Below are 11,700 nucleotides of genomic sequence, written 5' to 3'. Positions count from 1 at the left end.
CTGCAGCCGTATGCACATTTACGTGGGAGGCTATTCCACTGAATTCAGTGGGACTACGCAGGGGCATGCAAAGGAATGTGCTGACGCAAGAGCCCATGAGAAAGCACCATTTCCCCCTCTCTGCCCCCGCCGTGGCACTCCCGCACACACGTCCACAAACTCCCCAACCCTCCAGAAAGTGATTCCTCCCACCAGAAGAGGGCGCTGGAGAGAAGCGGCCTCTCCAGCGGCTGCCGGAACTTGCGCAAGCGAAGCGCATTCTGGGACAGACGACAACGAGAAGGCTTCCTTCCTCGTTCCCTTTCGACGGAGTCCGCATTGCGCGTCACGGCGTCGCGTTCTTTCCTCTTCTCCATACCGCGACCAGGAGCGTGAGACGGAGCTTCTTCTCTGCGTTCGCCTTTACCGCCGCTGCGCCCGCTAAGCAGCCATGCCGAAGAATAAAGGTGAGGCCTGCCCGACCCCCAAAATGGTCTCCACGCGACACGGTGTAGCTCGGTCCTGCCTTTCTCTCCTCCCCCCCCCCCCCATTTCTCTTTCTCTTCCACCATCACTAGGATCCGCCTGTTGTTTGGGGCGGACTGAATCCCACCCGGGGGGTAAGGCGCCTCCGCCTCTTCCTCCTCTTGGTTCGCCTGTCGTTTGGGTTTTAAGCTCGCTGTCTTCCTCGTTCAAGCCTTCTCTCGCCTTGTGAGGAGCTGCAGGCGGGGCCCCGTCCGGTCCCTGCTCAAAAAGGCAGTATAGAAATACAATAAGGACACAATTCTACCTACGCTTAGACAGAAAAAAAAGCCCTACAGCTGTTGGTTGGGGAATGCTGGGAATCTGTCTAAACATACATAAGATTGTTCCTTTAAAAAGTTAAATTTGGAATAATTACATAATAAGAGCCATGTTCGATCAGACCAAGGGTCCATCTGGTCCAGCATTCTGTTCACATAGTGGCCAACCAGCTGCCCATAGGAAGCCCAAAAGCAGCACAAGAGTGCAACAACTGCCCCCACCCTACCCATGTTCCCCAGCACCTGGTGTATATAGGCATATTGCCTCTGATACTGGAGGTAGCATATAGCCATCGATAGCCTTCTCCATTAATTTGTCTAATCCTCTTCTAAAGCCATCCAAATTGGTGGCCATCATTACATCTTGTGGAAGTGAATTCTGTAGTTTAACTATGCACTGTGGAATAATTGATTGTTTAGTGGCTGCCTCATCTTCTTTGCGTTCACTTGTGGCCTGGCCCAACCCTCAGAATGGAAAGTGTTAATCAACTAATAACTTCAGAATGTTAATATTAGATCCTGAACTTTAGAGTATATTTATTAGAATGTAAGCCTATGCGGCAGGGTCTTGCTATTTACTGTTTTACTCTGTACAGCACCATGTACATTGATGGTGCTATATAAATAAATAATAATAATAATAATGTTCCCCTACTGTAGAATAAAGTAGTGTTGTAAATGTTTTTCAAGTCAAGTAATATGTTTTGTGATTAGTCAGTACAAATTATCTTGGTACTAGAACTTCTTAAACACTCCATGTACATAATGTTGCTCCATTGGCAGTAGGAGAGAGCATATTACTTTGAACAATAAATCCTACCATGGTAGAAGTTTGATACATATCAGTAACTATTATGCATACCGAAAACAAGGAAGGTATGCATTTGTTTTTTGGTTTGGTACTCTGGCTATATAAATTTCAGGGTACTTTCATATTTGTATTTCTATATGGCACTTGCAGGTGTTTTGGAACAGGTGTAAGCTGTAGTATTTCTGGTATGAGCTTGCCTTTGACTTCCACAGTTGGCCAAATGAAGTGGCCTCATTTGTACAAGTTAATGATTAATTCACAAATCACACTTCTATATAGCTTTTTATAATCATTGACTTCTAAAGTAAATTATGTACTGTGCATTAGCTCACACTAGATTTTGTCAAGGTGCATTGCTTTATCTCCTGTTTGAACTTATAAAGCTATCTTGGGGGAAATCTCAACAAATCAAAGCAAAATTAAGATGTCCAATGAGATCATAACACTATTAAAACTAAACCCTGGTTTTTTCCTTCTCCTGGTCATGCAGGAGGAGGGAGATGTGAGCCTGAGGCTTTGCTCCTGTGTATTTGTAAACCATGGTTTAGCGTTGTGTGAACCATCTCGGTTTGCATGTAACTGCAAATCATGGCGTAATTAACCCATGAGCTTGGGCACTTTGGGCCATTTATAGGTTAAAAAAATCCAGAGTTAACTTAATTTTTGCGTTGAAAGATTTTAGTGAAATAGCTAATAGCAACTGCTACCTTTAATGGCAACACTTGAGCATTTTTAATGGTAATCTATTCTACTACAGTACTTTCAAATTGTATGGGAGAGTGAAGAAGGGATGCCTGCCAAATATCCTACTGATTTTCTCATGACTGGTTTTCATGCAGGATTTCAAATTTTTGGTTAACCATTGTTTTTTGTTTTTGTTTTAAATTTAGGTAAGGGAGGTAAAAATAGAAGGCGAGGTAAGAATGAAAATGAATCAGAAAAAAGAGAACTGGTGTTCAAAGAAGATGGACAAGGTGAGATAAAACATTTCATCTTTTTCCACTATATGCATAAAATAATATTGAGCGTTTAATATTGAGCGCGTAAAACTTTAGTAAGTTACGGGGAAACTTATTTGTGGTTCCCCTTAGTTAGGGAAAGAGAACTAGCGAAAGACAAAAGATAGACCTCTCCAGATTTCACTCAGAGGTGAGGTACAGAGAAAGGTGCTGTGTAAAATAGAAAGAAGCAACAAACAAAACGGAAGGAACAGTTCAGAATATGTGCTACAAGAGTCGAGGGCAAGGTGGAAGAATTCGGGGAATTGTATATCTGAGCCTCTCCAGAGGAATCTATTTTGGTTTTAACTGTCACACACTTTTTTAAAAAAAACAGTATCAATTTGATATTGGGATCCAGTGGGCCCCTTTCAAAGTCCTAGCTGGGAATAAAGTTAATGGTTGATTTCAAAACTACCCCGGTCTAACATTAAAAAATAGATATAATTGGCATTGCATCCCAAAAAAACATAAGTCTAACACGCCACTCTTGGGTTACATTGGATCCTATAATGTTAAATTAAGCTCTTCATTGGGTTATCAAGAAGCATTGGGTGAGAAAACAGAAAAGCTGGCAAAACAGAAAGCACAAAATGCCTAGATGAAATACATAGTAAATGTAGTGGAAGGGATCCAGTGAACCCCAATAGCCTAATAGGAGTATATATTTTTCCAAATTAACATTGCAAATAAGAAATAAATGTTTGAAGTTTGCACATGAGTGTGTTAAGTCCTGTGTCAAGAAAAGGCCAACTTGAAGCAGAATTACTCCTATAGCAGCCTTCCCCAACGTGGTTCACTTCACATGTTTAGGACTTCAACCCCCATCATTTCTGGCCATTGGCCACCCTGGCTGGGGCTGATAAAAGTTGAAGTCCAAAGCATCTGGAGAGCACCGCAATGTGGAAGGCTGCCCTATAGTAAAATTTACTTCTGAAATCTAACACATCTCTGCTGTGCTTAAGAGGTAATTCTGCTCCAGCTAACAATAAGGTAGTGATTGAGCAACCTGAATGAGATAGTTGCCTCAGATTTGAGATTGAACCTTATATTCTTTTTGTCTCCTCTTGACTCTCCAGTAGCCTTTCTTTTTTCCTTTCTTTTACAAATGTATATCTTGGCATTTTTCTCTGAGGGCAACCCATGGTAACTAACAATTCATATTCTTGAGTACCACTTTTGCTAGAAAGGCAGAGTAGAAGCCAAACAAACAAATGATTAATTAATATCCTAAAATAATATAACAAATTACTTAAAAAAAACAATATGATATAAACATAAAATCAACAACAATAAAACTCTGGTAAGGAACTAGCCATCAACAGAGTGAAGACAAAAATGAAAACAAATACAGGTAGTAGTTAGGATTGCTCAAATAATTTACAAGAGAATCAGTGTTTTCCTGCTGTGTAAAGCCAAGAAGTGTCTGGGGTCTCCTTGAGGTGGCATTCCATAATGTTGGTGCCACTACCAAAAAGAGGTACTCCTGGTAGATATCCATCTTTCCTCATTTGGTAAAGATATCTGGAGCAAGGCCTCTGAATCCATTGATTGGCATAGATAAAGAGGATTACCTCTCAGGCCCTCTCACTCAGGTTCCAAGTGTGTTCATATATTAAAGAGATGAGATGTGTAAGGATGGAGATCACACAAGGGTAGACAGATGGGTAAGATGTAAATCATACAAGGTTGGAGTAATATGTTCTGACCACTTGAGGCTGGCCAGCATCTTGGGAGCTCTGTACCACTTGAAGTTTATGAATGCTTTTTAGGGGCAACCTCATGTAAAATTACATGGTTCGCACATAACAACAACCTAGAGTAGGGCTTGGATTGTGGGTTGTCGTTGAATCATGGGTTGTCGTTGCATGCGAACATTGCACCATAGTTTAACTATGGGTTAACTATGAACAACGCAGAGCTCACAAACCATGGGTTCTCCTCCTGGACTGTTTGGTTAACAGCTCATAGTTAAACCATGGTGCAGGGTTCACATGTAACGACAACTCATACTCTGGGTTAACATTATGGCCGGGTTTGGACAACACACTAATTAACGGGGGGAGGGGTAATAGGAAGAACATTAAAATCAACCATTGATTAATGTGTCATCTGAACCCGGCCCATGTGTGAACTATGCCAGTGTGTTACAGTAATCAAGCTTGGTTGTAACTAGGCATGAAAGGCTGTGGTGTGTTCTAGCTTAACCTGAAAAGGCTATGGCTAGTGAACCAGCTGAAGCTGATCATTGTCACTGTTGCAACTTGAGACTATGAAACATTTCAAGATCAAGGAGCACCCTAGTCTTCCCGAGTGTAATTGTGTACAGAACTGGTTGCACACCAATCCTGGAGCAGAAGGGCAACTAGCCTGTTTTGTGTAAGCCCTTTCTGTTTTGTGTAACCCCTTCCCCCCCCCCCCCCTGCTTTCATATGTTTTAATGTGATTTTAGACTGTAAGCCTCTAGGCAGGGTATTGCTGTTTTATCTGTATATTCTGTACAGCACCAAGTACATTGTTGGCGCTATATAAATAAATAATAATACCGAATGTAGTTTGTTTGTTCTCACTTGTCCAGCCCCTCACAACTAATAGGCAATGGTTCAGGATTCTGCCACCTCCCTAGGACCTGATAGAGAGAGAGAGAACATGCACACTGGGTTTGATGAGCATACTGATGACACCTCAGCCCAAATTATGTTCTGATGTATTATGTTGTAAAAGGCCCCAAGCCCCAAAGTGTATCTGAAGTTGTTGATCAGTGTGTCTTGCTTTATTGGGGCTTGAAAGGTGGATCAGTCGGTGGATCTAGGAATGCAGTATTAGTGTCTATAGCTATTTTGCATTGAGACATGTACTTTTGCTGACTGGATCCATTTTTTTGTGTTTACATTTACCAAGCATCTATTAAAACCCGAGATTCTGCTTGTGGTTGATATATATATAAAAATATATAACAGTAAATATATAACTGTCAAGACTCAACTGTGGTGCCATCTCTTCCAGAGTATGCCCAAGTTATCAAGATGTTGGGGAATGGCAGACTGGAGGCATTATGTTTTGATGGCGTAAAAAGGTTATGTCATATCAGAGGAAAGTTGAGAAAAAAGGTACGTTAAAGCCACTCAGGTGTGTAAAACTTAAAAGTAAAAATCCTACTGTCAGCAATCTGTATTTCCCACCAGTGATTCAAAAAACTTGGACTTGCTGAAATGAATTGTGTAATTGAAGCTAACTAATGATTTAAAGGTTGTTTACTTTATTATAGAGTAAGTGGTTTCCAATGATAACTTATTTAGCAATACCTCTATAAAATCATGCTCAATACCCCGAGTTGTTGAGGACTAAGCTAGAAGATGGGTTTTGGCATTACTATATTTTGGTCTCTTGCTGCACTCTCCTCGCCTTGGCTGACACCACCACCATTTCTTCTCTTTCTCCTGGTCCACTGAGTATATCTAGAAAAATATAAAAGCTAGACTGACTTTCCTCACATCTTCAACTTGCTCCATTATTCGCTGTCTTAGCATTGCAGACACACCGGGTCTTAAAAGTGGCATCTTGGTTACACAGTGCCAACTTCTTGTTGGTTGTGGTTTTCTTGTTCCAGGATGCATAACAACAAATCATGTGAAGCCTTCATATAGTCCAGTAAAGGTAGCAAAATACATGAGAAGTTTAAAGTAATTGCAAAAGAATTTGCTTTTTCAAACAACAATCAGGCTAGCTTGAGAAACAACATACTAAACCTGCAGTTCAATGCAGAAGGGTCACCCCCCCCCCGCAAGATTTTCTTACAGGGTAATAGGGGTGACCACTCAAGCCGCTGCAGTTAATTTTCCTGTAGGATATTCAGAATCCCCATATGGTAGTTGTGGCCTCTTCCCAGGCTCTGGAAAGGGAAGGGCCCATACCTCAACTAAGTAGAAAGTGACCCATTAACAGCGCAAGACACTGGCAATCATGACACCCCAGAGCCAGTAGTAGCCAGTATCTGTAGATACTAATAAGGAACTTGAGCTATGTATCCCACCACAATAAGTTCTGGGTTACTCCAAATCATATACCCTTACCTCTAAGGAGAGTGTCCTTCATGGTATAGAATTGTATTGGCAGCAACATTTGATTTGGATGCAAGACACTGTCAAACATGGCACCCCCATGCCAGTAATAGCCAGTGTATTTAGAAACGAGTAAGGAACTGGGGGTGCATGCTACAAACTAAGCATTGCACCACCCCATACCTCCAGGACAGTGTCCTCTATGAGATGGCTTAGTATCATATCTGGTTCACTGCTTGTTCTGGGTGCAACACATTATCAAGCATTTATAGTAGCACAAAAGTTGTGCTACAGTGTACACCCTCCGTTCTTTATTCATTTCTACCCACATTTGCTATTATTGGCATGGTGACATGCACCCCAAACAAAGCATTGGAGCAGATTTAACTCTGCCAGAAGTTCATGATAGAGACTACTAACATCAACAGGTGTTTATGCTGATACAGCAAAAAAAATTCAGCAGCATGATGCTTAATTCACCTTATGTTCAGCAGTTGAACAGCAGATAACTTTAGTTGTGCAGTAGTAAGGCATACTGGATTCACTAACATTGTGGACCTTTATGAAATTAATGGCAAATGTTTGGGGTTGCTGAGACGCTTTGGGAATAAAAATAGTGCATTTTTTTGAAAGTCAGAAAATGTTTTGTTTTTTCTTAATGTTAAATTGCAATTGAGGAAGAAGCTCAGGACTTATAGGATTTTTTTTAATTGTTTGTTTGAATTTTAGGTTTGGATAAATACATCAGATATCATATTGGTGGGTTTAAGAGACTACCAGGTAACTATCTTATGTTTGGATTTTCTGTAACAAATTTCCCAAGCACTGGTTGAGTCGGTCATGTTTTATTTAGTATAAATAAAGTCTTTCCTTTTTATAGAGGGTGTGAATATGAGAACTGCAAATATTATTATTCTTTCTGTTTTATAAATCTGCCTATACCAAATGGTGTTTTACAGAAAGGAGTAACTAAATTGTGTGGAATATATGCAGGCATGCTTTGTTTAAAGGCAAAGTTACCAAACTTTGATAACTTTGCATTTCAAAACAAGTCTGAATGCTGCATCTCAGACCAGACAGTAAAGTCTGAAAAATTGGAAGATGGCTTCCCCTTCTCTATCTCAACTCTTCTCCCTGGAATTAACCAAGCATTTTCTGTCTTGGCAAGATATGGGTAGTGTTGGGCAAGGATGGTATCAATGACTCCTAGCCCCATTGGCCACATATTAGAAAAATAGTGGAAATGACTTTGGTGAAGGTTTCTATGACAGTGAAAGTGGGATGGGAAGGGAGAGACCTATATAAAGCGTTGCTAGTTCCCTTCATTCTCCCTTCCTGCCCTGTGCTTGCTTGGGTTGTGCTTCAAGGCAAATACTGGTGTGTGAGTGTGAGCTGTGTGAGAGACTCTGTATTTCTTGTAAGATTAGTGGGTGGTGCAGTATAGCCTAGCTGCCATTTTCTCAGAGCAGGCCTGAGAAAGTGTGAGCTTTTCTTGCTTTTCCTAATGTTGAAAGTCAAGCTTCTTGGTACATAGTTCAGTCTCTTATTTGCTACACTACATCAGAACTATTGTTATCTCTCTTTTCTCACTTGTGGCGATTTGTCTAGATGGACATGACGGGCTTTGCCAAGTCATGCTGTCTTTTACTGATTCAGAAATTTCCTGACCGTTGAACATGTTTTAAGTATGACTGCTTTCTCAATGTTGGTGTTGATGTATTTTGGTAGGGCCAATTATTATTATTACTAGTAGTTGTAGTAGTAGTATTGCGCTATTGAGAACTGCATGTATCTAGTGAAGTAGACCCTTGCAAGCAAAAGCATGTCCGAATTAATTGGTCTCTAAGGTGCTTGGGGATTGCCTTTTACTTATCAAGCCATGTATACAGAAAAAGTATTTTAAATGTCCAGATGAAGTAAGTTTTTAACAAGATGAAATTCTTCTGAAATACTATTTAATAATGATGATATGATTTAGGATAACAAGGCTGATGTCATTCTAAAGTACAATGCAGATGAAGCCAGAAGTCTGAAGGCATATGGAGAACTTCCAGAACATGGTAAGACTTTCTCAGAACAAATCAGGTTGTTGTAATGGAGAGAAGAACATAATAAAACATCTGCTGGAATGTGCTCCTAATTTGTTTAAATCTCTGTTTAGCCAAAATTAATGAAACTGATACATTTGGGCCTGGAGATGATGATGAAATCCAATTTGATGATATTGGAGACGATGATGAAGATATTGATGATGTAAGTACCTGGAAAGTATTTACCTTAATATTAATATACCTGTTCGAAGGGGACAATATGTTAAAACATTTCAGCTTCTAACTCTAAAGCTTGTCTTGGAGTCCAGAAATGTATTTGAGCTTGGTAGCCAGGATTTATCCAGCAAGAATATGGTAAAAGTGCCTGAAGTATTTCCAGAGAGCCTTCGCACTGAGCAAGTACAACTTTCCATGCTCTCCCCTCCCTACACAGTATTAAGAAAGCGTACCTATAATACAGATGGCATTGGTTCCCCTATAAGTTTGGGTCCCTGCATGTCTCCTTTTTTGAAACTAAAGACAGACTTGTCTTCCTAGCAAGTAAACTATACATTGCTAGAAAACACAGATTCCCTCTCGCAAAAACCAGGCCTGTTTTTCCCCAACTCTCATGCAGCAGTAATTCAATTCAGGTCTCTCCCCACCTCCCCTAAATTCAATCTGCGGCTAACACCATTCCGGGAGTGGGTGGAAAATCTGTGTTGCTGTTGTGTTTGTTCCCATCAGCTTTTTATAGTTAGGCACATGCTGAAGCCCATTGATTTCATTTGTGCCAGAACATGTTTCGCTCCACAGAAGAATTTCACTCCAGCTTTTTCCTTTCCCTATAGCAGTTGGAATCTTTCTCTTATTTTACATGGGATAACACAATGACAAATCTTCAGGTGGACATGTGACCAGTGAAAATTTTGTGGCAGGGTCTGTTTCATGACCTTGTGCTGCATCTCTGAAGTGCAGCATAAGGTCAGGGACAAGTGAACATGCCTCTGCCATCCCCTTCCAGCAAACAATGGGGGGAGGCATACTAAAATCCAGGCAGGCTGAGAGACAAGCCAGTGCACCTATGCATTTCCCCTGCAGCTCAGAGTGAGATCGGTGAAGCAGAGATTTATTTTGGCTCTCTGCTTGCATCCCTCGATTACAGAACCTAAGCAAATAAGTGCCTTTCACCCATCTTTGGGGCTCTGTAGGGGTCAGGGGTCATTGCTCCCCCCTGCAGCTCTAGTAATTCAAGGAAGCCTTGGGCTTGTGTCACTTGCTAGAGCCTAGCAGAACTCTCACCATAGCCAAGGAAGATTGTCCGGTCATTAGCCTCTGGGCATTCTTCTTTGCTAGGATTAAAAACAACAACCACATTGAACCCGGGCATGTTAGCAAATGCTTTTGTGAAATACTGAGCTTGTCATTTGTTCAGCTGCTTATTTGGAGGTGTCCTAACGCCCAAACAATTAACCAGAAAGCCATTTCTGTGCATGAACAGATATATCTATATGCGTCAAACCTTAGGAGGTTCAGATTCAAGTACCTGAAAATTTGCCTTATTGAATTTGCTAGCCATGTAGAAAGATTAACGTTTTTTTTCAGCCATAGAAATGGAAACTGTTAAGGCAAAGTTAAGCACTTCCAGGTCATTGATATTAGCAGGACAGAAGGATGCGCATCATACAAGGATGGTTTCTTTCAAGTTGAGAAGAGTGGTTCAGAGAAACAAGAGACCAAGTCTATCATGGATTGTATTTTACATAGTATTGATTATCCAAACTAGTAAAATTGTAATTATACTACAGTTATTTCATGGCCTTTTCATATACCTTTTCTTTCACTTACAGATCTAAATGGAACTGAGAGGTATACATTCCAACTTTTCACCTCAAGAATTTTGCTTTAAAGTCCCATCTTTAAGAAGACTGAAACTGCTCAACATTTGTAGTTACAGCAAAACAATCCAAGCCCAATGTTTAAGTATTTATATTTCTTTAAAAACAGATAATGTTGGACTCGCAAAAGTAAAATGAAATATTACAACTATTTTTCTCTTTACCATAGACTTTTACATCTGTGTGTAAATACACTCACTATAAATTCCCATGTTTGCTCTATATGTTTTCACCACTAAACTTCACTAAACCTGTTTTTTCAAAATAAAAAATTCTTGCCCTATATTTATCATGGATTTTGATTAAATACCCATTCAGGTTAGTGTCCAACCTGCCAGTGCAGTGTCCTTTCCTAGTATCCCTTGAAGTCAACTTGTAAGATTTTAATAATACAAAGGGCAGCCATTTTCATTAAAATTAATATCTGAATCTGCTTTTTAAGCTTTAGTTGCATGTTATTTTTATACTGGTTTTGATATTAAATTTCCTCTCACAGATAAATTTGCCATAGTGGAGAGAAAATAAATTTTAAAAAATTTATGTTTGAACTGCTGTTCTGTATTTGGTAGTGGTAATGCTGCAGTTAAAATACTAGGTGGCACCAAATTTAAGTTATTAATCTGAAAGACGTGCACTGTTCTCTTGTAATGAGGGTGGGTAGAGATGATTTTCATGGATTCCTCTTCCTGTTGTGCCACCTGAAAAGCTGCTCCAGAGGCTTGGGAGGGGGCACAGGTGGCTGCAGGAGGAAGGTTGGTGGTGGTGGTGAGGGGCCTCCACTGGATCTTGGTTCCTTCCACAAACAGAAGGATGCCTTCTGTTTGTGGAAGAACAAGCTTGGATCCAACTCCTTTAGAAAATACTTAACGTCACACAAAAAATCTTACGTTTAAAAAGTTTACTTTAATCTTGAATTCCATCCATATGAGATACAACTATGTAAAGACTTTTGTACTCTCCGAATTGGGGTGTATAAATGAGATTAATGTAAAGATTGAAAAACTATCTGAAATTAACAAGTTGGAAAAACTAATAAAATGAGCATTTCTGGTTTGAGTGGGAGTGGTGCACCTAAAAATCAATAAAGGCTAACATACCCTTAATAAATACTTACATTTTA

At 40.1% G+C, this 11,700-nt stretch overlaps 1 protein-coding gene across 2 annotated transcripts; it reads left to right on the top strand.

Moving 5' to 3' along the window:
- The first annotated feature begins 273 nt into the window (after positions 1-273).
- EIF1AX (eukaryotic translation initiation factor 1A X-linked) lies at positions 274-11,700 on the top strand. 2 transcript variants are annotated; one of them, XM_063126456.1, is made up of 7 exons: positions 274-446; positions 2,484-2,567; positions 5,598-5,701; positions 7,382-7,432; positions 8,631-8,712; positions 8,814-8,920; positions 10,550-11,700. In XM_063126456.1, exons 1-7 carry the CDS (start codon positions 431-433, stop codon positions 10,589-10,591), a joined length of 486 nt encoding a protein of 161 aa, XP_062982526.1. In that variant the 5' UTR covers positions 274-430; the 3' UTR covers positions 10,592-11,700. The 2 variants fall into 2 exon arrangements, with proteins under 2 accessions (XP_062982526.1, XP_062982527.1); XM_063126457.1 differs by having other exon boundaries at positions 277-446; positions 8,814-8,905; positions 10,533-11,700.

Source organism: Elgaria multicarinata, chromosome 5 (assembly GCF_023053635.1).
Source record: "Elgaria multicarinata webbii isolate HBS135686 ecotype San Diego chromosome 5, rElgMul1.1.pri, whole genome shotgun sequence".
In the NCBI taxonomy this organism is placed as follows: Eukaryota; Metazoa; Chordata; class Lepidosauria; order Squamata; family Anguidae; genus Elgaria; species Elgaria multicarinata.
The sequence above is the reverse complement of the archived record's forward strand: the minus strand, read 5'-3'. Positions and strand labels throughout refer to the sequence as shown.